At 41.3% G+C, this 26,361-nt stretch overlaps 1 protein-coding gene across 3 annotated transcripts in view; it reads left to right on the top strand.

Annotated features, from left to right (window-relative positions):
* Positions 1–26,361, top strand: part of FBXO36 (F-box protein 36) — a 102,508-nt gene that overhangs the window by 26,925 nt on the left and 49,222 nt on the right. For 2 of the 3 annotated variants that reach the window (XM_010837020.1, XM_010837022.1), the window contains exon 1: positions 7,892–8,116. The exons of the other annotated variant lie outside the window; for it this stretch is intronic. In XM_010837020.1, the coding sequence (XP_010835322.1) occupies positions 7,997–8,116 (120 nt within the window). In that variant the 5' untranslated portion in view covers positions 7,892–7,996. Of the gene's footprint in view, positions 1–7,891; positions 8,117–26,361 lie in introns of those variants that run through there. 3 annotated transcript variants of the gene reach the window in all.

Here is a 26,361-nt window from a genome sequence, read left to right as displayed (position 1 = left end):
TACCTGAAATACAGATGCAATGACTGGGACCTGAGCAGCCATCCTGTGCCATGTAGAAAAGTCAGGTTCTAAAGATGATCAGTCACTCAGTCGTGTCCGACTCTTTGTGACCCCATGAATCGCAGCATGCCAGCCCTCCCTGTCCATCACCAACTCCCGGAGTTTACCCAAACTCATGTCCATCGAGTCGGTGATGCCATCCAGCCATCTCATCCTCTGTTGTCCCCTTCTCCTCCTGCCCCCAATCCCTCCCAGCATCAGAGTCTTTTCCAATGAGTCAACTCTTTGCATGAGGTGGCCAAAGTATTGGAGTTTCAGCTTTAGCATCAGTCCTTCCAAAGAACACCCTGGACTGATCTCCTTTAGGATGGACTGGTTGGATCTCCTTGCAGTCCAAGGGACTCTCAAGAGTCTTCTCCAACACCACAGTTCAAAAACATCAATTCTTCAGCACTCAACTTTCTTCACAGTCCAGCTCTCACATCCATACATGACCACTGGAAAAACCATAGCCTTGACTAGACGGACCTTTGTTGGCAAAGTAAGGTGATGGAATACCCCAAATGGAAGATACCTGGTCCCTTGGGTCATGCACTGCCGCCTCCCTTATATAAACTGTCTGTAAGCCACCTTTGGGTCTTCTGTCACATTCAGCTAAACCTAATCCTGACCTATATGCTTCCCCAAAGCAGTCTAGCAATATTTAGTCAGATATTGTATGTATGTCCTTTTCTCTGGCATCCCACCTCAGGGAATCTCGGGAGATAATCACACAAATTTGAAATGATCCATAAAATGAAGATTCATCAGAATGTTTTTTATAATAAGCAAAAACTGGTTGGTGGTATGGGGGTGGGGTGGTGCAAACCAGAAGTTTTTCAACACACACAATCAATCTAGAGATGTATATAGAGTCTGAGAAATGTTTGAAGAATGTCTGTAAGAATATTCTTTACCACTAATGCCATCTGAAAAGCCCTCAAGAATACTCTTTAATGCCTGGAAATGAGATTAAAATTTTTTTTTATCTTTCTCACCATGTTTTAAAATATTTGAACTGTATACTATGAGCTTTATCATTCTTACAAAAACCGTAAAGACTTTTTAGTGTTTTCAAATGTTCTCTTTAAAAAATACCATTAAGAAAGTAGTGTGAGGAGTTTTGCCAGCTGACTGTTCAGGAAGAGGCGTGGCCACTGTTGCTCAAAGCTAAACAAATGAGAACACACTCCAGGAAAACTGACTCAGCTTTTTTAGGTAGTCCATGGTAGGTGGAGACATCCTAATTGGCAGGCTTTTCAACTTTCTACTGAAAAAACAACTGGAATGTAGATGATCTCCTTAATGTTGCATATATTTCCATTCTTTAATTTTACTTTTGTAGATGTGAGGAGTTGAGATGGGGAAAGGAAGTATATAGATGATGTCAGAGTAAACTTGAATCATCACAATGTAAGAACTTCTTATTGTCATTGAAACTTTGGGTTTTTATAAATGGCTTCCTCCACTACAGTAATCCTGTGTAGCTTTCCTCCCCATTCCAACCTCAGGGCATTTATTGCTTTTTATGTTTTATTTCATTTCATTTCTTTTTTTAAGAAAGTAATTCTATTCAGTTCAGTTCCGTCACTCAGTCGTGTCCGACTCTGCGACCCCATGGACTGCAGCACGCCAGGCTTCCCTGTCCATCACCACTCCCAGAGCTTGCTCAAACTCATGACCATCGAGTCAGTGATGCCGTCCAACCATCTCACCCTCTGTCATCCCCTTCCCCTCCTGCTTTCAGTCTTTCCCAGTATCAGGGTCTTTTCCAATGAGTCAGTTCTTCGCTTCAGGTGGCCAAAGTATTGGAGTTTCAGCTTCAGCATCAGTCCTTCCAATGAATATTCAGGACTGATTTCCTTTAGGATTTAATTTTGGTTGTGCTGGGTTTTTGTTGCTGTGCAAGCTCTTCTCTAGTTGCAGCGCGCCGGGGTGCTATTCTTCGTTGCTGTGCGAGGGCTTCTCATTGCAGTGGCTTCTCTCCTTGCAGAGCATGGTCTCCAGGGCGCTCGGGCTTCAGTAACTGCAGCACACGGGCTCAGCAGTTGTGGCGCACAGGCTTAGTTGCTCCACGGGATGTGGGATCCTTCCAGACCAGGGATCAGATCCGAGTCCCCTGCATTGGCACGCAGATTCTTATCCACTGTACCACCAGGGAAGTCCTATTTTATTTACAGAAAGCTTACTGTATTTACAAAGAAATGAGATGCATTAATACACTTCACAGCAGTTAAAAGGAAATAAAATTGTAGGGCACTTTGAAGAAGTAAGGCTACTTGTAATCTATTTCCTGGTAGACCTGTTTAAGGCAGCACTTCCCAGTTCTAAAGTTCTACAGCAATAAGTCACCCTCCTTTCTTTAATTTAAGAGATTGCCTGCCAGTTTGATTGGAAATAGTCTGAAGCCCAGCCAGCAAAGTGTTCAGCCCTTTTGTGAAGTTTAATATCTTTTTCTCTTTTGTGGCCATTTATTAAATAACACTGCATGAGAATTCCTCCCTCCCTTTTATCACAATTTCCCCAGCACCTGCCCTTACTTAGCATTTCAAAAAAGAAGAAAAGCAGCAGGCAGCAATGATTTAGCCCCTTTTTAAGCCCTGCTGTAAAATCAAATGTGGCTGAATTATAGTCTTAATTTTTAAATGTATTCAACGTGATTAAATATGATTAAAATACTAAGCTTTACTTATCAGAAAATAGCCTGCTCATTCACAGAAAAGTGCTTTTGTGATAATTCCATAATACTAAGGATTTCTGAGCTATTAAATTGCTTGGTATCTTTAGTTCATTCTCTTTGATGTTTAAAAGAAATACATAAATGCATAATGAGTATATGTATAAAGATATGTTTAAATACAAGTAAATTAATGTAAAGTAAATCTAAAATGTTTACTAATCCAACTCTGTAAATAGAAGTTAAAATATCAATATTATTTACATAAATAAAAGTTTGTATCTTTCAAAGTATAGTTTTACGTAGTTTATATCACACATTTGATGAGTTCTGATACCTAGAAAACTTCGTGTCGCTTTCAACAATATAGTCTATTGGAAAAATCTCTCACCTTTCTTTTTTTAATTTTTTAATATTTATTTTTATTTATTTATGTATTTGGCTGCACCGTGTCTTAGCTGTGGCATGTGAGATCTAGTTCCCTGACCAGTGAAGCTCAGAGTTTTAGCTACTGGACCACCAGAGGAGTCCCATCTCTCACCTTTCTTGATAAGTTGATGTTTTAATTTATTCAATAAGCACTGACCAACTTCAACTTTGTGCCTTTCACCACGGGCACTTGGCAGGTTAAAAAAATTATAATAACAACTAAGACTTGGAGATGGCTTTGTAGTCTAGTGGTAGTAACAAAAGATAAACAGGATTCAGTGGACTCCATGCCCCCTGAATAAAACTCTCCAGTAGATAAAGGGGGACTATTCTGGGAGGAGGAGGAAACCAGGCAAGGACAGGTATCCCCGCTTTTCAAAAGTTTGCTTTTCGGGAAGATAGACATCAGTACCTGCTTTCACTAACTGAAACAAATCCAAAGTTTTTCACTTTTATGAAAAAAAGCGAAAAGCAAAAATAAAGCAGGGCGTCATTTTCCAGTGGCCCTTTATAGAAGCAGCTCACACCCCGAGCAGCCAGAGTCGTGCTGCCAAGCTCCTTCCCCTGGAACCACACTCAGCATCTCAGCAGCGGTCACCATAGCTTTGAACTGTGTCTGTGAGCATCTGTGCTTGATCTCGATTTATTTTGTGCATCCGTTAACAAAGTGTGTCCCGAAGTCATTGCTGCTTCTTCACATTATGCCATTCCAGTTTAGGAAAGATTGCATAGGAACTCGGTACTTCCAGATTGGCGGGAGGGGTGGAGTAGCTGTAAAATGAAGATTGGTGTGCCCTTAGATATGGAGGTTGACAGGATTCGAGTATTTGCAAGATGGATTCAGTAACATGATGCATAAGAATGAAAAAAGAGGAAATAATGACAAGGAAGATGGTTGCTTTTTCCAAGAAATTTATTTATAAAGATAGGGAAAGCATGATCAAAGGATTGTTGTAGTTACTGGAAAGGAAAGGTTTGAGCATGTGAAGGCTAAGAGGAAAGAGCCGATGGAAGGGGAGAAGATGACAAAATGGTATAATTAAAATAACATGAACTTTGGTGTCAGAATTGAATTAGAATCTTGTTTTTTAAAAAAAAAACTTGTTGTGCAACCTCAGCCAATAAAACCACCCCATGAATCTCACTTTTCTCAACTATAACATGAAAACCCGGCATACGAATGAAGTTTCTTCACTCATTCATATAATTATCTTTAATGGCAGGTGCTGAACATGCAGTAAAGAGAAAACACTTGTCCTTGCTTTCTGGGATCTTACAGACTGGAAGATGTAGTTGTAAAGAATATAAACCAGCAAATGTAAGGGAGATGTTTAGGAGGATAAAAAGTTTTTGAAGACCCGGTTATTGTTTGGATTTTGATTTTTGGAGTTTGCTTATTGTTTGGAGTAAGAGAGAAATTTGTACAGTAGACAGTGGTGTGGGCATGTGTCCTAATTAGATGAGAAACATGGGCAGGAATTCCTCCTTTTCCATAGTTGAGAGAATAAAGTGAAATGTGTAGAGCACTTAGTGTCTCAACAGGGTTAAGTCAATTTTGCTAACCATAATTATTAATACTAGTCATAGTATTAATAATGCTAGTAGTATTATTAATATTGATTCCCATTTGGCAAACAGTGATGCCTGAAGGTCAGCAAAATTTTTCTCTAAAGTGTACCAGATAGGAAATATTTAGGCTTTGTTGGCCATATACAGTCCCTGTTGTATATTCTTCTTTGTGTTTATGCTTTTTTGTTCTTTCCTTTTTTGAAATGTAGAAACCATTCTTAGCTCAAGCTGTGGGCATATTTGGCCTGCTGGCTGGAGTGTGCCGAGTCCTAGTAATGCCATTTCCCACGCGAGAATCAGGAAGAGGGGACAGGAGGAGAAGGCACTGGTGGCATATCCAGGTAGAGATCCTTAGGCCACAAGGTCAGGGCTGGAGATATAGTGTGAATCATTGACACATAGATGGTAAGAAGCCAAGGAACGAATCTTCGAGATGGAGGAGATCACCCAGGAAGACTGTGTAGAGTCTACCCACAAAGAGGAGGAAAGGGCCACAGATAGGACTACAGGGAGCCTTCTCTAGGATCGGAGCCAAGGTCACAGCCCCAAGCAGGTTAACCAGACACCCCACAAGAGGTGAACCAGTTTCAGTGCAGTGGCTTACATGCTGTCACAAGTTATGCATAGGGTCCCCTGGGAAGGCACGTGGGAAAGGCATCTAACCAGCCTGGCCTTGAAACAGGAGCTCAAAATATGACACCTTAACAGTCTTATGAGATGCCCAGGAATTAGCTAAGTATTCCAGGCAGAAGGAATAGCCAGAGCAGAGAGGAGAAAGAGACAAATACAGGTGCTGGTTTGTAGACAGATTAAGGCATACATAAGGCATAGGCTGGAGAGAGCAATGGCACCCCACTCCAGTGCTCTTGCCTGGAGGATCCCATGGACGGAGGAGCCCGGTAGGCTGCAGTCCATGGGGTCGCTAAGAGTCGGACACGACTGAGCGACTTCACTTTGACTTTTCACTTTCATGCATTGGAGAAGGAAATGGCAACCCACTCCAGTGTTCTTGCCTGGAGAATCCCAGGGACAGAGGAGCCTGGTAGGAGGCCGTCTATGGGGTCGCACAGAGTCGGACACGACTGAAGCGACTTAGCAGCAGCAGCAGCAGCAGCAAGGCATAGGCTGGGACGGATAAGTAGGACCAGATCAAGAATGCCAGTACCTTGAAAGGGATGGGGAACCCTGGAAGACTTTTAGGTGGAGAGTTGACACAATCCCATTGATGTTTCAGAAGGAGCACCCTGGCAGCAGGTGTATGAAGGATGACTTCCAGGAGGGTGAAATAGGGGTTGGTGGGTATAGAAAACACCTGGACCTGTCCAAGAGGAAAATACTTAGGGTTCCTTCATCTGCCATAGTCTGGTAAATGATTTTCAACTGGTTCTCCAAGGGAGAAAGCCCTGATGTGTAGCAGTTGCCAGTTTCTGTGGTATAAATGTTTCCATCATGACCACACTAAGGCACATAGTGGGAATACAAAGAGGAGGTGGGTTAGAGAGAGAAGTTGAATTGATACTTAGTGACTGATCAAATTGGTGTGAAGAAGTATAGACTTTCCCAAGCTTTTGTGAGATTGAGATGGGGATATCACTGAAATAAGGACAATAAAAAAATAAGTAAATCTACATAGTCTCTCTGCCCCTACTGGAGTGTCAACTCCATGAATATAGGGATTTTTAATTAATTCCTACACTGCTGTGTCCCTAGCACCTACAACAGTAAGTATGGGATGGCCCATGGTTGACACAGTTTTGGGGTGGGGGAGAAGTTTGTTGTTGTTTGTTTTAATTTTCTTTTTTGACCACGCCACAGGCTTCTGAGATCTTAGTTCCTTGTCCAGGGATTGAACCTGGGCCCTCAGCAGTGAAAGCACAGATGGACTTCTAACCCCTGGACGGCCACAGAATTCCCTTAATAAATTTTTTTGAATGAAAGAATGAATGAATAAATATTTCCCAATTAAACCACTGCAGGGATCACTGTTGACTTAAGAAGTAGCTGTGCCCATGAAGCATTGTGGAGTTGTTATCTGAAAAACTGGGTTTGTCACTTGGTAGGTGTTGAGCCAAAATATACAACCAAGCCAAAGGTCAGGAGAATGAAGGATTTATTATTACTTGCAATGAGTAAGGAGAACATGGGGGACTTTTCCCAAAGCACCATCTCCTTGAACAGCAAAGCAAGCTGAGTTTTAAGCTAAGGGTACATGCACACTCATGAAGGGGCTTGGGTGGTCGGTGGACAGAGTCTAAGCTTTAGTTCACTGAAGTCACCAGGGCTGGAAAAGGTCAACGTCATCATCTCAGTTGATCTGGTTGTTGAGTGCCTCAGGCTAATCTTTACGGTTGACACAGAAGGGGGAGTCTTTACCACTGAGATGTTATCTTTGCTGTTGTTACTTTTCTTGCCTGATAACACTTTGTTTCTGCATTGTTTTGTTCGATTAAGATCATTCATTGCTAAGACCCTGTTCAAGGACAAGCATTTTGGCCAGGCTTAGATCACAAAATGGCTTAGGCCCCAGTGGCTTTTGTTCTGATGAAAAAGGAAAGAATGTGCCTGGTTCTCTTTCTCCGGGACCCCCCCATCCCCCCTGCTGTCCCCCCATGCCCCTACGCCCCTGCCACCCTATCTGCTTACAGAGCTAAGGTGTTGTAGGTTAAAAAGAGATGGGATGCGGAGTTTGAGACAATACACAGAGAACAGTTTGAAAATCTCTGAAAAACAGGTGACACAATGGATGGCAGCCAACAGGAGGAAGTTTTACGTTACTTTGTCTAAGGAAAAGTGACTCTTGGCACATGGCTTCCAGGAACCACTGTGAGCCCTAGGACTGGGGAGCTTTTGGACAAAGTCTTGTATTAAAATCACAGCCTAAGTGAAAAATGTAGAGTTGAGTCTGCAGGCGTGTGAAGGACAGATAGGGGGTGTGGAGGTAAAGTGAGTTCCACCGGAGGTCAGAAGTCAGAGCCTGGAAACCAGGAAAGATCTAGATTGTATAGCTTGTCAGATGATTTTGTTGTCATTGTTTGGTCAGCTCAGAGTCAGGTTCTTTTTCGACCCCGTGGAGTGTAGTCCACCAGGCTCCTCTGTCCATGGGATTTCCCAGGCAAGAATGCTAGAGTTGGTTGCCTTTTTCTTCTCCAGGGAATCTTCCTGAGTTAGGGATCGAACCCACATCTCCTGCATTGGCAGGTGGGTTCTTTACCACTGAGCCACCAGGGAAGCCCCAGCTGATTTTGCTTGATTCCAATTTAGTTTAAACAGAAAGAGTCTGGGATGCTTTGGCCAGCTGTTAAACTTGAGCTCAAGAATGCTAAGTCGCTTCAGTCGTGTCCAACTCTGTGTGACCCCATAGACGGCAGCCCATCAGGCTCCCCTGTCCCTGGGATTCTCCAGGTAAGAACACTGGAGTGGGTTGCCATTTCCTTCTCCAATGCATGAAAGTGAAAAGTCAAAGTGAAGTCGCTCAGTCATGTCCGACTCTTAGCGACCCCATGGACTGCAGCCTACCAGGCTCCTCCATCCATGGGATTTTCCAGGCAAGAGTACTAGAGTGGGGTGCCATTTTTGACGTGCAAACTCTCGCTCAGGCTTGCATTGTGGTCATGGATGTAACTTGGGAAAAGAACTCTTTGAATACGATATGTTTCTTTTTTTTTTTTTTTCTCTTCAAGAGAAAATGTTTTCTCTCCCCAAGAGAACATTTGTTATAAATTATTTTAATTTCTGTACCTCACATAAATATATTTAGGCATTGCTTTCTTTTAAATTGTATATTTGGAAGTTGATGCTATCATACCAGACAGCAGGCAAGCCAGATAAAACTTAAGGTTTAATTGAGGACTTTTCCTTGAATTATTTTATCTTCTTTTCCTTTAATAACTACTTTCCTCCCTTAAATCAGCTTCATTCCTAGCCTTCGGGGAGTTCCCCAAGACCAGGCTTTGAGATTCAAGATTGTTTATTCCAAAAACCCATACTTTGGGTGGGGAATGGAGACAAGTTTTTGGCGCAGACAATAGATCGGTTAGAATGCCCAGAGCAACTGCCTCCCTATTCTCCAGTCCAGGAAACCTCCCAGATTGTAGGTGGGAGTAGAGATGCAGAGAGGAGGGATGAGGAGTCAGATGCTGCCGATCCACACGAAGAGTCCTTGCCTAGTTCCTTCCAAGCTGGCTTGGGGGTGAAGGTCAAAAACCCAGCAGACTCTCCAGGTATATTGAGGCTCCAGGAGCTGACCTCCACCCTCCTCCTCCCCTGCCCTGCCAGGTGAGGCATAAGAGAATCTGCTCAGAGGTCCAGGTGTCTCCCACTGCCAGCTTGCTGCAAGAGAAGGTGATGGTGGACATACCTCAGAGCTTCCTGGCCCCTGTGCAGGGATCAGAGGTCACCTCCTGCGTCTACCAATGAGGGAGGGGTGTGTTGCCAAAAGGGGACTGGAAGAAGACCGAAGCTACCCTTACCTGTTGCCATGGTAACCCAAGAATAGATGGGATGGGGATAGCTCCCCTGTTGCTGGCTTGTAAATAATCAGCCGCATGGAGGACTCACCTCTCCTCTGAAACTTGAACTCAGCCTCAAGCAGAGACAAGAGATTAGGTTTAGGAAACACATTCTCTTGGCCCTGGGACAGGGAAAGATGCTTTCTTTGTTTACCTTGTTCATTTTGCCATGTGCATTTATTATCTACTCTAATATGAAATAATGTTCACTTACAGAAAAAGTTTTATTTCTCACCCATGAATGTTAAGGAAATGAGAGTCCTATTTACTACATTAGTATAACAAAATATTGAGTCTAAGTAACAAAAGCTGTATATTCATCTTTGACAAGGCAACACAGATAATAGTTTTATATTACTTTGTGTTCATATTCTGGCCCTTACAATTATAATCTTGAACAAGACTGTCTTCATTTTTTACACTACCCTCCTCCCATGCATAAGACAGTTGCCTGGTTCACTGCTTTGCAAATAGCAGAGACACAGTAAATATTTATTTGATTGATAAATATATTGACCTAATGAATATGTGACCATCATTACAAACCCTTTGAAGATTTGATTCAAATCACTCTGGAAGTTTAATCATATATCAAGGGCTAAGTGTTTTGCAGAGAGCAGAGAACATTGATTAATCCAGCAAGTCATGTGAGTGGAGAACAAAGAAGATCTTTTACTGATTATCACGATATGATAAAAGTTGTTCAGCTGATCAGTCGTTTCTGACTCTTTGTGAACCCATGGACTATAGCACACCAGGCTTCCCTGTCCTTCACTATCTCCCAGACTTTGCTCAAACTCATGTCCATTGAGTCGGTGATGCCATCCAACCATCTCATCCTCTGTCATCCCCTTCTCCTCCTGCCCTTAATCTTTCTGAGTATCAGGGTCTTTTCCAAGGAGTCAGCTCTTCGCATCAGATGGCCAAAATATTGGAGCTTCAGCTTCAGCATCAGTCCTTCCAATGTGTATTCAGGGTTGATTTCCTTCAGGATTAACTGGTTTGATCTTGCTATCCAAGGGACTCTCAAAAGTCTTCTCCAGCACCACAGTTCAAAAGCATTAATTCTTCGGCGCTCAACCTTCTTTATGGTCCAACTTTCATCTCTGTACATGGCTACTGGGAAAATCATAGGTTTGACTGTACAGACCTTTGCAGCAAAGTGATGTTTCTGCTTTTATATACACTGTCTAGGTTTGTCATTGCTTTTCTTTCAAGGAGCAAGCGTTTTTTAATTTCATGGCTGCAGTCACCATCCACAGTGATTTTGGAGCCCAAGAAAATAAAATCTGTCACTGTTTCCACTTTTCCCCCATCTATTTGCCATGAAGTGATGAGACCAGATGCCATGATCCTTATTTTGTGAATGTTTGGTTTTAAGCCAGCTTTTTTACTCTTCTCTTTCACCTTCATCAAGACACTCTCTAGTTCCTCTTCACTTTCTACCATAAGGGTGGTGTCATCTGCACATCTGATGTTATTGATATTTCTCCTGGCAATCTTGATTCCAGCTTGTGCTTTATCCAGCCTGGCATTTCACATGATGTACTATGCATAGAAGTTAAATAAGCAGGGTGACAATATACAGCCTTGACTTACCCCTTCCCCAGTTTGGAACCAGTCCATTGTTCCAGGTCTGGTTCTAGCTGTTGCTTCTTGACCTGCATACAGGTTTCTCAGGAGGCAGGTAAGGTGGTCTGGTACTCCCATCTCTTTCAGAATCTTTCACAGTGTGTTGTGATCCACATAAAGGCTTTAGCGTAGTCATCAAGCAGAAGTAGATGGAATATTACTCAACCATAAAATGGAATGAAATTGTGCCATTTGTAAAGATGTGGATGGACCTAGAAACTGTCACAATGAAGTAAGAGAAAAACAAATACCATATATTAACGCATATATGTGGAATCTAGAAAAATCGTACACATGAACCAATTTGCAAAGAAATAGAGACACAGACATAGGAGGAAAATATATCGACCCAAGGTGAGGAAAGGTGGAGGTGAGATGGACTGGGAGACTGGGATTGACATGTATACACTACTGTGTATAAAATAGATATCTAATGAGGACATACTGTGTACACAGGGAACTCTACCCAATGCTCTGTGTTGACCCAAACGGGAAGAAAACCTGAGAAAGAGGGGAGATTCACTTTGCTGTATGGCAGAAAGCATAACTTTGTAAAGCAACTATACTCTGATAAAAATATATATTTTTTTAATTTTAACAAAATGAAAACAACCCATCTAATGGCAAATATTAATTTGTGGATCAGCACTGTTAGGGTTATAAATATCACTGCTTCTCTCAGTGATTATGGACATTGAAGAGTTGAGGCTTTTTATCATTTCAATCAGGTAACAGGTTGACCAGATTTAGAGGCTTTGGGGTCAGATAGACCTGGATTCAAATTCCACTGAATGAGCTAGGGCAAGTTTTTCCTAAACTTCCTTGAGTCTTAGTTTATTCATCTATAAAATGTACAGTGATGCTAACCTTCTAGGGTTGTTGTAAAGACTGGCTGGAGTAAAGCCTGCAGCACCCTACATGTGCTGCAGAGTGTATCCTCAGTGAGACCTGTTACTATTTTCTCATGATCATTTTGGGAGCTGTGTTAGTCTGCTAGCGCTGCCCATAATAAAATACCACAAACTGGGTGGTTTTGACAGCAGAAATTTGTTTTCACATAGTTTTGGAAGCTAGAAGTCCAAGATCCAGGTGTTGGCAAGTCTGGCGTCTTCTGAGGCTTCTCTCCTTGGCTTGCAGACAGCCACCCTCCATTGTGTCCTCACACGGCCCTTCTTCTGAACCTGTGCCTCCCTGGTGTCTCTTCCTCTCCTGAGGAGAACATAAGTCTTACTGGATTAGGGCCCCACCCTCATGACCTCATTGAGCCTTACCTCTTCGAAGAACCTATCCCCAGTATAGTCAGAATGAGAGTTTAAGGGTTTCAACATAGGAAATTGGGGCGGGGGGCGGGTGTGGGGGGAAACACATTTCAACCCATAACAGATGGTAAGGAACTTTCAACAAAATATTTCCAATTTTGATATTTGTTTTATTTTTTAATATTTTCTCTTTAGGAAATATTTAATTCACAGAAACAAAAGTGTTTTTTGTTTTATTTTACTAGCACCGAGAAGGGCATAGATACAAGTATATTCAGTAGCTGGTGTTCATTTTACAAACGAGAAGAAGGGAAGCCAAAGGAAGAGGAAAATATTATATGGAGAGAACCAAAAAGAAGACGCAGAAATAAATCTATGAGGTGGGCCTCTTACTGAGTGGTAGGGCTCTACCCAAGGATGCATTTGAAGAGAACAGCAACAGGAAACGAGGAAATACAAGAAGTGGCTCCCACTGGAGAGAAAGAGGGGAGAGAGAGATTGAGAAACTGTTTTCTCTCTCTTTTTTTTTTTTGGCAGGGGGCGGTGGTGCCACACCACAGGATATGTGAGATCTTTCCCAACCAGGGATCAAACCTATGCCACCTGCAGAGTGTGGCATAAGTGCAGAGTCTTAACCACTGGATCACCAGGGAAGTCCAAGAAACTGTATTTCTGATGGTGAATGTGTGTGTGAGAGAGAGAAATTGCATTTCCAATGGCAAATGTTTGTCTAGTCAAGAGATACACAGTCAGCTTCTTGGCCAGTTGAGTCTGATGTCCTCTCCTTCCCAGCCAGGGAATTAGGCACGTGCAGAGCACACCTACTTCTAACTAGACCCTGAACAACTTGGGGAAGACTTTTTTTAAAACTGTTTTTTTTTTTTTTTACCAGTAGTTACTATTTTGTACTCAAAGTGAAACCATAGGCATCTTCCAACTGTAAATAGTAATTTTATAAAGAAGCAGCTTACAGGCTTAGGGGCAGATACATGCTGAAATTTGCTCAGTGAGTACAGCCATGGACACTTGGACCTTCCTACCTGCTTAGTCACTTTTCCTGCCTGTATTCAGGGTATTCAGGAAGGTTTTGGCGAGGGGGTTCCAGATTGTATTATTTTTTCCAGGCATTGTTCCAGAAGATTATATTGCACTAATGTAAAAGGGAAAAATAGAAAAGAAAAGGCTTCACTTGCATCTGAGTTCAGAGCTTTTATTTTTTTTCCTTGGTTTGAACTTACTGTTCATAGAGCACTTTGAGTTCTTTGAGATTTCTAGCACACCCATCTGGCAGACGCACTTAGTATTTTGGGGTCAGGCCTCTGCAAAGTGTGTGTTAGAATTGACTGGCGTGTCCTTGACTCACACAGCCTTCCTACACTTGGGAACGGTCTCACCATCTCCAGACTTAGAAAATTGTGGGTTTCATCCAGTTCTTTAACTGGAGCTGTAAGAGTGGATCTATGCGTTTTCTAAACCTAGGAAACTACATCTGTATTCTTAGCCTGTCATGTTAACAGATTCCAGTAATAATTCAAAAGGTAAAGAAAATAAAAATGTGTCTGGTACTTTGCTAAGCGCACGTATGCATATCAGTTCATGTTAAGCTTCCCAGAGGCATGAACAACAAGAGCAGGTAAACAGAGATTATGAGCTCCACCCAGGGCCATCCGCTAGTAAGTTTTCAGCTGGAATGTCCCTGAGTCCAGGACACCTGCTCCAATATGCTTGAAGCCCCATCTGTGCCTTCACCTTTAAGAACTCAGTGACATCCATCTCCTTTGGTATAATGTCCATATTTTATCCTCTCACTACTTATATGACTGTTTCTCTCCCTGAATCATAAGTACTCATGTTGGATTTCTATTGGAAAAAAAATTTATCATCAATATATGTAGTTTTCTTACTTATTTTCTTTCCTTTTGCAAAATATTGTAGAAGTTTTGCTTTCAGGGAATCGGCTGAGGGACTTCCCTGGTGGTCCAGTGGTTAAGAATCTGCCTTCCAATGCAGGGAACCTGGGTTCGATCCCTAGTCAGGGAACTAAGATCCCATACGAGTGGGGCAACTAAGACTGGGTTCTGCAACTACTGTGCCCACGTGCTCTGGAATCCGTGCTCCACAGCTAGAGAAGCCGCCTCAAGCCACAACAAAAGATTCACGTGCCACAACTAAGACCCAACACAGCAAATAAAAAAATACATAAATATATAAAAAAAGAAAAAACCTGCCTGGTATGACATTGTGTCTGAGGTGTAAATGGCTAAGTCAAGATACATGGTAAGGAGAAAACGATGTAATTATGAATTCTGTAGGTCCTCCAATATGATTTATTGTAGTATAATGTTTTTTAATAAAGACTATTGCTTAAATCGGGCTTCTCAGGTGCACAGTGGTAAAGAATTCACCTGCCAATTCGGGAGACACAGGACCTGTGGGTTTGATCCCTGGGTTGGGAAAATCCCCTGAAGAAGGAGATGGCAACCCACTCCAGTATTCCCATGGACAGAGGAACCTGGCTGGAGGCAGTCCAGAAGTTTGCAAAGAAAAAAAAAAAAAAAGAAGTTTGCAAAGAGTCGGACATGACTGAGCACACAGGCAATGCAACAAGAGCTTCAGGTTACATTTCTCGATCTCAAGAACCTAGAGAGGAAGCAAATCTAATAGCTACCACCTTTGTAGTGAATTTTTAAGTCAAAATAATAGTTTCTAGTCAGTCATCTCTAGAATTCTGATTCTAAGATTTCAGCCAGAGAATTAGGATGATACTAAAGCAGGTCTAAGCATTCTTTTTTTTTTTTTTCCATTCTTAGTATGGTGCTATCCCTCATTCCTGTGCCATTTTATAAAGTAAAAATAATAATATTATTTTTAAAGTAATGCACTTATCATAATAGTCCATCTAGATTTTATTTTGGAATGTATTTGGAGGTAGGAGTTTAAACTTTTTTTTTAGGTGGACGCCTTATCATATCAACATGCATGTGTACTCAGTTGCTGAGTCATGTCTGACACTTTGTGACCCTATGGACTGTTGCCCTCTGTCCGTGGGATTCTTCAGGGCAGAATACTGGAGTGGGTTGCCATGCCCACCTCCATGGGATCTTCCCAACTTAGCAATAGAACCTGTGTCCCCTGTTTCCTGCCTTGGCAGGTGGATTCTTTACCACTGAGCCAACTGTGAAGCCCTAAAATATCAACACTATTAACTAAAGCAGCCTTTCCTTCCCAAGTTGAAATAATACCTTCACCATATATTAGTTTCCCATTTACATCTGATGATACTTCTGAACTTTATCCTATTCTACCAGTAAATTTATTTATTACATAGAAATACTATACTATTTATTTATAATTGCCTTATATTATACTCTGGCAATTATAAATAAATATTGGGCTTCCCTGGTGGCTCAGACAATAAAGAATCTGCCTGCAATGCCGGAGACCAGGGTTCAATCCCTGGGTCAGGAATATCCCCTGAAGGAGGAAATGGCAACCCACTCCAGTGTTCTTGCCTGGAGAATTCCATGGACATTGAGCCTAGCAGGCTAGAGTCCATAGGGTCGCAAAGAGTCGGACACGACTGAAGCAACTGAGAATAGCACAGCTAGAAAACCAAAAGTACTGTTTTTTGGGTTTTTTTTTTTCTGCGCTAGGTCTTCCTGGCTGTGCTGGGGTTTTGTTGCTTTGTGTGGGCTTTCTCTAGTTAAGGTGAGCGGGGGCTACTCTTTGTTTTGGTGTGTGGGCTTCTCATTCCCGTGGCTTCTCTTGTTATGGAGTACAGGCTCTAGGCTCTCAGGCTTGGTAATTGACACTGGCCGATACTGCAGAGCATGTGGAATCTTCCCGGACCAGGGATTGAGCCTGTGTCCCCTGCATTGGCAGGCAAGATTCTTATCCCCTGTGCCACCAGGAAGTCCTGAAAACCAAAAATATTGTTGAATAAAAGTGGCCTTTTCCTGATTTAAATGTCAAGACTTCAGTGGATTTCCCTGGTTGGTACAGTGGATAAGAATCCACCTACCTGTCCTGGGAACATGGGTTTGATCCCTGGTCCAGGAAGATTCCACATGGAAGGGAGCAGTTAAATCCATTCGGCACAAATACTGAAGCCTGTGTGCGCTACAGCCCATGCTCCACGACAAGAGAAGCCACCACAATGAGAAGCCCATGACCTCAATGAAGGGTAGCCCCCGTTTGCTGCAACTCTAGAGAAAGCCCCTGTGTACCAACAAGGACCCTGTGCAGCCAAAAATAAATAAATTCATTAATTTTAAAAATGTCAGGGCTTCAATGTTTTACCATTCAATATGATGTTTACCTTGAGAAGGAAATGGTAACCCACTCTGGTATTTTTGCCTGGAGACTCCCAGGGGCAGAAGAGCCTGGCAGGCTATAGTCCATGGAGTCGCAAGAGTCGGACATGACTTAGCGACTAAACAACCACCATGAGGTTGACCAGGTTTATGGGTTTGTGTATATGTGAGTGTGTGTGTATAAATAAATTTTATCATATTTAGGTAGTTTCATTCTATCAGTATTTTACTTAGGATTTATATTCACTGAATTTTGTCAGCAATTTGGGGCATTGATTATGCTAACCCTAGGATGTTTTCTCTTTATTATTGCAATGAATTATATTGATATTAAATATTAGAATGGTAGTTTATGAAAATATATGAGTATCCTTAGGCTTTCATACTAAGCTGTGCTGTGCTTAGTTGCTCAGTCATGTCCAACTCTTTGTGACCCCATGGACTGTAGCCCTTCAGGCTCTGATGTCCATGGGGATTGTCCAGGCAAGAATACTGGAATGAGTAGCCTTTCCCTTCTCCAGGGGATCTTCCCAACTCAGGCATCGAACCCAGGTCTCTCATATCGCAGACAGATTCTTTACTGTCTGAGCCACCAGGGAAGCCCAAGAATACTGGAGTGGGTAACCTCTCCCTTCTCAAGCAGATCTTCCCGACCCAGGAATTGAACTGGGGTCTCCTGTATTGCAGGCAGATTCTTTACCAGTTGAGCTACCAGGGAAGCTCAGAAAAGCCAAAAGGGAAAAGATTTCAAGATATAAGTTTTAGACAAAATTGTTGGGGGCTTTCCTGGCAGTTTCAGCAGTTAAGACTTTGTGCTTCCATTGCAGGGGGCACAAGTTCGATACTTGTTTGGGGAGAGAAGATCCTACTTGCCACACAGTACAGTGGGGAAAAAGAAAAAAAATGTTACATTTCTGAAATGGTATATACAGCATAAACAATGTCAGCTGACACCCTCGTCAAATAAAAAATTATAACCATGAATATAAAAAGACCTTTTATGAATTGATAAGAAAAAGATAAGCCATGAGGGAAAGTAAAAACACAATATGATCAGGCAATTCATTGATTCAGCAATTTCATTTTTACTTCCTACTGTATTACTGACGCACATCTAGATCTTAAGATAATAGCAATGAGCCAAACAGACAAAGACTCCCAGCCTCATGGACCTAGTATTCTAGTGGGGAATCACTAGTGTTACCTCACCTACTCTTTTGTGTGATTGTGTCAAAACTTTTTTCACAACCAGTCTCCTTTTGCCCAACGCAGGTTGCTTCTAATTTTTGAATCCACCTGTCAATGCAGGAGATGTGGGTTCAATCCTTTGGTCAGGAAGATCCCCTGGAGGAGGAAATGGCAATCCATTACAGTATTCTTGCCTGGGACATCCATCCCATCAATAAAGGAACCTGGTGGGTTATAGTCCCTGGGGTCCCAAATTTCCCTTCCTAGCTTTTGTACCATAATTATGAGATTACCTGTTTCTACACAGCCTTGCTAACAGAGTGCGCTTTCAGTCCTTAGGATTTTGTCAGTCTGGATAGATGAGGAACAGAAAATACATAGCTTGGCATGATTTTAGTGTCCTTTTCTATTCTTCTATGTGAAATTGAGCATCTTTTCATGTTTATAAGCCTTGTGAATTTTTTTCCTGTGAACTTTGTTTTTCTCCTTTTTTTTTTTTTGGCTCATTTTAAAAATTATTATTTTTGGTCATTGTTGGTCATTTCTCTATTTCTACAACCTCTTTAGGGAGATTAACCCTTTGTTGTAATATTCATTATGAATGTTTTCCCCAGTTTATCACTTTTCTTTTGTCTTTGTTTGCCCTTTTTTTTTAATCAGGTTTGTTTTTAAAAAATAATTTTACTTATTTTTGGCTGTGCTAGGTCTTCCTTGCTGTGCAGGCTTTTCTCTAGTTGTGGCTGGTGGCAGCTACTCTGCAGTTGCTGCTCAGTAGTTGTGGTTCCCGGGCTCTAGAGCAAAGGCTCAATGATTGTGGCACACAGGCTTAGTTGCTTCTCAGCATGTGGGATCTTCCTGGACCAGGGACTGAACCCATGTCTCCTTCATTGGGAGGCAGATTCCTCACCACTGAGCCACCAGGGAAACCCTGAATCAGGCTTCTTGCTATTCTTTTAGTAAAATAAAATTTATCCTTTTTCGATTTCATACATTTGATAAATGTATAACCAACACCATAATAAAGATATAAAATATTTTCACCAACCCCAAAAGTTTACCCATGTCGCTTTGCAGTCAGTCCCCTTTCCCTCCCTCATCCCCTGGTACCACTGACCTGATTTCTGTTTTACCTTTTTCAACATGCTCTAAATAGAATCATACAATATATATAGTTCTTTTTTAAATCTTGCTCCTTCCTCTTAGCATAATGCTTTTGAGATTCAACCATATTTTTGCATGTAAGAGCAGTTCTGTTTATTGCTGATTAATATTTTTTATCATATTGATGTATTTATCTATTTACCAGTTGATAGATATTTTGTTTTTCCCAATTTGAAGGCATTATGAACAAAGCTACTTTAAACATTTCCATACAGGTCTTTGGAGACTTTGCCATGCACAAGTTTTTTGTATTTATGTATTCAAACGTATAAATCAATTTTCTTTTTTCAAGTGGCCACCCAAAAGTTCCCAAACTCCTAAATCAATCATTTAAATCTGATTTAAGAAACATTATTTTAGAATTATTTGTAATTATTTATAATTTACTTAAAACATTTTAAATTTATTATAATTATGTATTTATCACAATATTCAATTATCGCAAATATGCAATTAAACTTAGAAGTTAAAAAACTATTTTTCTTTAAACCCTCAAATACCACTTGCAACCTAGTAAATTCAGTTATAAACCAAGTACTTTTGTGTAAAAATTAAAAACACTCATTTTCATTGTACTTTGAGTAATGTTTAATTTGCTTATACATTTAACAAGTTGTAATCCTGCAGCCATGAAATTAAAAGACGCTTACTCCTTGGAAGGAAAGTTATGACCAACCTAGATAGCATATTCAAAAGCAGAGACATTACTTTGCCAACAAAGGTCCGTCTAGTCAAGGCTATGGTTTTTCCAGTAGTCATGTATGGATGTGAGAGTTGGACTGTGAAGAAAGCTGAGCACCGAAGAATTGATGCTTTTGAACTGTGGTGTTGGAGAAGACTCTTGAGAGTCCCTTGGACTGCAAGGAGGTCCAACCAGTCCATTCTAAAGGAGATCAGTCCTGGGTGTTCATTGGAAGGACTGATACTAAAGCTGAAAGTCCAGTACTTTGGACACTTCATGCGAAGAGTTGACTCATTGGAAAAGACCCTGATGCTGGGAGGAATTGGGGGCAGGAGGAGAAGGGGATGCAGAGGATAAGACGGCTGGATGGCATCACTGACTCGATGGACATGAGTCTGAGTGAACTCTGGGAGTTGGTGATGGACAGGGAGGCCTGGCGTGGTGCGATTCATGGGGTCGCAAAGAATCTGACACAACTGAGCGACTGAACGGAACTGACTGAATCCCTTAAACATTTAAGCGCTGTTTACAAACTTAATCAAATTACCTAGAGATGATAAATTAAAGTCACAAAACTTATAAATCTAACACGTTAAATTCTCTTAAATTTAAATACAGTGTGCCCCCTACATATGAACCTTCAAGTTCATTTGTGGACTTCCTACATCTAATCACGTAAGTTAGGTCATGTGTCTGGGATATGCACTGTCATGGGCACTCATCCTCTACACGTGGTTGTCTTTTGTACTTTAATACAGTACTGTATAGAGTACAGTAGTGCTGTATCTTTAAGTCCAGGGTGTCCAGAAGCAAGCATAACAGAGTGGTAATGTATGCTGGCTGTTGTACTGTCCTACGGTACTTCTCAAAGTATTGTACTGTAAAATTAAAATCGTTTTGTTTACTGTTTGTGTTTGTTTGTTTTCTATGTATTATTTGTGTGAAAAGTACTATAAACCTGTTACAGTACAAGTATTATACATTTGATTGTGTTAGGTGGTACCTAGGCTTACTTTGCTAAACTTACAAACAAACTGGACTTACGAATGTGCTCTTGGAAGGGAACGCTTTCATATGTAGGGGACTTACTCTAACACTGACAAACTCGATTAAATCCTCTTAAGAATGTCAATCTATATCAAGTATGGTTTTCTCAAGCACTTCTGAAATCTAAAGAGATAGTTACAAATTTAACAAAATTAAGCCACATGTTTGGCCACACTTTGGCCACCTCATGCGAAGAGTTGAGTCATTGGAAAAGACTCTGATGCTGGGAGGGATTGGGGGCAGGAGGAGAAGGGGACGACAGAGGATGAGATGGCTGGATGGCATCACTGACTTGATGGACGTGAGTCTGAGTGAACTCCGGGAGTTGGTGATGGACAGGGAGGCCTGGCGTGCCGCGATTCATGGGGTCACAAAGAATCCAACACGACTGAGCGACTGAACTGAACTGAACTGAACTGAAGCCACATGTTTATAATGAAGTAAACTTAAAAATGTAGATAGTCAAACTCTTTTAAACATTTAAACATCTTAAAATCATTATACACTTAATACATATTCCTGAGTTTAAACATTGACTAAGTTTGCTAGTGCAAACTTAATCATTTGCATTAGCCTATGTATTTAAATTAAAATGATATATATAATATGTCAGGTTCTGGACAGCATTTTAAACATCTTAAGGATACACAAAGCACAGCTTCTAGTTAAAGTCCTATTATATATCTTTCCTCCCTCTGGCAACGCTGCTAAAATAACAATTACGGGGTTTTTCTAAAGCATAAACCCACAAAGACAGAGAGACAGGGAATGGAGATGAAGGCAACAATTTTGCATGCTACAAAGATGACTTAGCGGTAGCTGGCTTAACAGTCCTGAAAAAGCTGAATTTTAAGCTAGTGGTAGAGAAGTCAGGAAGTAATCAGATTTGTACCCCAGAACCTCAAAGCAGGGGCAATTCAGGAACAGGGAGAAACAGGTACTTTGAAGAAAGTGAGAAAGGACCTGTCAACAGGAGTGATGGTTGATATCCCGTTTAAGATGTGGTTAGAACCCCCTTCTTCATCCTCTACTCACAACCTCCTTTCCTCTGCACAACCAGCAACAGCTTTCCCTCACCCCTCAGGAGAGGACTGGAAGTTTGGTCTCTGGAGGGGCAGACTAAGGATTCAATGGACTCCGGACCCCAGGTCACTGGGGACAAAGGAACTCAGAGCTAAAGATGGCAAGGAAGTAAATCAAAATCCAAATACTGAACTGCGCGACTCATTCTGACTTCCCAGTGGCTCATGGAAAGCTTCAGGCAGTGAGGTTTATACCCTCCAGGGAGAAAGCTGGAAGATGTTTCACCAGCCAAGAAATCTTAAGATGTTAATAGGATCCTCCAACCAAAGAGCTTCAGCAGATCACCCAACAGAGATCCTCACTGGATAATTCCTGCTCAAAGGCCCAGAACCTCCACGCAGCTTCCTAGCACTCTACTCCTAAATAGATGTGAACAGTGAAGAGTTATCAGGCTTTTGTGTTTGTGCTCAGTGGCTCAGTAGAGTCTGACTCTTTGTGACCCCATGGACTGTATAGCCCACTAGTGGGATTTTCCAGGCAGGAATTCTGGAGTGAGTTGCCATTTCCTTCTCCAGGGGATCTTCCTGACCCAGGGATTGAACCCAAGTCTCCTGAAGCCCCAGCATTGGCTGGTGGAGCCACTGAGCCATCTGGGAAGCTCCTATCAGTATTTTGAGGAAAGCCAGAACAAGTCAACAACAAAAACATACAGGAAATGTAATTTTGGAAAAAATGACTACAGTAAACAAAGAAAAGATAAAATACTCCTCAGTGATATCCTTGGAAGGGTAAGAAAGTTATTATAGCCACAAAACAAGAGCATCACACAATAAAAAAGAAACATTTGGAAAACTAAGAAGAAATTTTAGAAAAAAATATGATAGGAAAAATGAAAAACTCCATGGAAGAGTTGGAAGATAAAATAGAAAAAAATCTCCTAGAAAAACAGAACCAAAAGTAAGAAATAGACAATAGGAAAGGAAAACAAAATAATAAAAGAATTGGACCAGGATGTCCAGATCTGGAAATAAGAAATTCCAGAAGAAAGTGTACAAGAAAGTCTTCTAGATGTGAAGTATTCCCAGGTACTAAGCTCTTACCAAGTACCCTGCAAAATGAATGAAAAAGGATTCATAACAGCTGTCTCAAACAAGATCCATTGAGGAGGCAGAAATCATCCTTACTTTATCAGAGACAATTTATTATTAAGAATTGCTAAGTAACAGAAGACGGTTAACTACATAAAGAGGATAAAAGTGGGCAAAAACTTGTACACAGATGTTTATAGAACTTTGATTCGTAATAGCTAGAAACTGAAAACAACTCAGCAACCTAAGCAAAAGCAAAGTTTGGAAGAAAATGCAGACACTGTGGGAGAGCACAGTTTGAGACGGGAGGGAGTGGGGGTGAATCTGAGGTGTTCACAGCATTCCCAAAGCGGAAGTCAAAAGGAGGCTAGTCGAAGTGACTGCAGAGCCAGCCTAAGAGCCAGCACCTTATTGCTGTGATTCCCAAGCTCTTGATGTCACAGAGATAACATTCTGAGTAAAACGTTAAAGACTCAGATGTTAACTATGGGAAAATGTTAGGAATACCTTCATCTGTTGACATTGTGTGTGTGTGTGTGTGTGTGTGTGTGTGCACGCACGCACGCTAAGTTGCTTCAGTTGTGTCTGACTCTTTGCAACCCCATGGACTGTAGTCTGCCAGGCTCCTCTGTCCATGGGATTTCCCAGGCAAGAATACGGGGATATTCCTGACCCAAGGATTGAACCCGAGTCTATTATGGATCCTGCATTGGCAGGCAGGTTCTTTACCACTAGTGCCACCTGGGAAGACTCTTAGGTATATATGAGAGTAGTATAAATTTATTACAGTAAAATTAATAGAATATACATATTGTATTAATGTAGTTCATAAAATTAATGAAGTACAGTTGACCCTTGAACAATGTGGGGGGTGGGGCATCAACCCTCCCTGCAGTTGTAAATTCTTTTATGATTTCCCTGTCCACCCTCCTCATTGAACATTTTATACTTGTGGATTTAATCAACCACCGGTCATGTGGTACTGCAGTAAATATTTAGTGAAAAAAATTTGCCTGTGTATGAACTTGTATAGTTAAAACCATGTTGATCAAGGGTCCACTGTAATATAACTGCTGAAAATAACATAATAAAATGCATGTCTAGTAAAGAATAAAAGAGCTCTTTCAATGTAAAATAAGTGATAAAAATCAATTTGGTTTTAGTTTCCTTCACTTTTTTCTTTATACATAATATATTATGCTGTGGCATTCAGTATATGGTATACTAGATCTGGTGGAATATGGCATTATTTCACATAAAAACACATTTAAAGGAAAAGAGATTCCCAACACAGTGATGGTGCTCTGGCATCTCCTGTCAACAATCTATTGGCTCTGTCTCTGACAACACTGTTGTCACCTCAGGCTGGTGACATTCAACCTCATAGTGACAAAATGGTTGCTGCTACTCCAGTGATCACATCAAAGCCCAGTAGCCAGTGTCCCCAAAGAGGCTGTGTTTCTCATGAATAAAAAATGTCAGCTGCCATATATAGGATGTTGGGAACTCAGGATGGAGACAAATGGATTGCCTGCTGTCAAGCCCTTAGTGACTATAGCCACCCCCAGCAGTGTACCATGAGGGGACTCAGGATGGGAAAAAACATGATACCAACCCTGGATAGCTAGGGTGCATATCAAAGGAATGATTACAGTAAGCCCAGATTCTTGCATCTTTCCATACATAGAAAAGCACTAGTCATTAACTTGAGATGTCTGGTTTTCTTTAATTATTGGTAATCTTTTAATGTTCTGACTACCTTATCTTTGTCACAAAACTATATATCCTGTCTCCTTACCTCTTCAGAGCTATCTGAGAGGTTGCCTCCCGGACTTGAAGTCCTCAGAAAGTCTGCAAATAAAACATAATTCTCCAATTTTGTGAAATTTTTTTTTTCAGTTGACACTCCTTATAAGTGATAAAATCTATCCCAGAACTTCCTGGAGATTTCTCCTGGTGTCTCACATGCCTGCGCTCACACTGATCACTGGCAGGGGGAAAAACCTACCAAGAATGGCTTACACCAGGACTTCCCTGGTGGTCCAGTTGTAAGACTCCATGCTCCCACTGCAGGGAGCCTGGGTTCGATAGCTGGTTGGGGAACTAAGATCCTAAGAAAAAATAAAGGAAGAAAAAAAAGAATTACTTAGACCAATCATATCCTACCCGCTGGATCTAGAGGTGAGGCCTGTGCCCTGAGCACTAGCAGTGCAGAGAGGCCACAGGATAAATCAGGATTCCTGTAGGAAGAGCAGGTGGGCAAAAGAATGCCAGGTAGCAACCGACAGACAATGTCTGCCACTGGTTCCTAATCACATCCGCTGTGTTGAGGAGTTAGTTTTCCAAAGACAACTTCATTTCTGAGTTCCTAAAGGAAGAAAGAATTTCAATGCAGTCAGTTCTCCTTTATTAAAGATTTCAGTTTATTCCATTCTCATTTCAGCCTCAGACTCATCTTTCCCATAATTCGTAATGATGCTTTTATTCCCAGTATAGAAAAATTCCTACTATTCCAATTTCAATAGCTGAAAATCTTAAGTTTTGCGGTGTCTAAACAAATCGAGCCAAACAGAGGAATGCATAGTTGACGTTGTAAATTTGGATCAAAGCACATCTTAATTGTTTATAATTTAAATATGCATTGAAATAAAATATCTTCATTTTTAAAAATAATGTCTTTCTATGTTTTGGAATGCCAGTACTTTGTGAGCTTTTGAGTAATATCAAAAGGTAAAATTACTCGCAGTGTCCCCTTTGCAATTTTTTTGCTTCTCCATTTCTCAGTAGACTGTTCAGATAACAAAATCCTTCTTTACTAAATAGAAGATCTAATTTCATAAACTCTCCCTGACACAGTATCTCAACCCCATTCTGTAAACCCCCCTAATCATATATGATTCCCAAAACAGGGGAAAATTTGATCTCATGGAGTAACACTAGTCTGCAGGAGAAAGCAGAAATAGTCGTGTGCTAAATTACAATCGTATTTCCTGGGCAGATGCTTCGAAAGATTCAGAATGCCTCATTTAGTCTGTGGTATCTGGCAAGTCACCCTAATCCTTCACAGACAGATAATTGTGCCATGGGGAAAATACTTAGAGCAAAGGATATACAATTCTTAATGATTATTGATGATCAGAAAAGTCAAATACCAAGTCAGAATGAAATAAAGATTTTTTGTTTTTTTTGGTCCATGCCATGCAACTTTTGGGATCTTAGTTTCCCAACAAGGGATAACCCGTTCCCCCTGAAGTAGAAGCTCAGAGTCCTAACCACTGGACAGCCAGGGAATTCCCTAAAGATCTTTAAGAGAGCAGAACTTAATGACATATGATTGAATATTGTTAGATAGTTGATGAGAACAAAGATAAGGTTCTGGTCTGTGGGTATTTGGAATTGAGTGTGTTATAAATACGAAGAACTGACCAACAAGGGAACAGGAAGGAAAAGGGAGAAAGAAAGAGGCAAGGACCCCCCTCCACAGTGCTCACGTGCTGGCATCATATGCCTGGCTTCCTGCTGGGCACTTTGCACTTATCCCAGGTCATCCCTCAGAAGTTCAGTGAGGTGAGCATAGGGGGTTATCTTGGAGAAGAAGAAGCTGAGGTCCCAAGAGATTAAGACTTTTGCCTAATAAACATGACAGAGACCAGGCTTTAAACCCAGGAGAAGGAAATGGCAACCCACTCCAGTATTCTTGCCTGGAGAATCCCATGGACTGTAGCCTGCCAGGCTCCTCTGTCCAT

Source organism: Bison bison, unplaced genomic scaffold (genome assembly GCF_000754665.1).
Source record: "Bison bison bison isolate TAMUID 2011002044 unplaced genomic scaffold, Bison_UMD1.0 scf7180017864068, whole genome shotgun sequence".
NCBI classification, from domain to species: domain Eukaryota; kingdom Metazoa; phylum Chordata; class Mammalia; order Artiodactyla; family Bovidae; genus Bison; species Bison bison.
The sequence above is the reverse complement of the archived record's forward strand: the minus strand, read 5'-3'. Positions and strand labels throughout refer to the sequence as shown.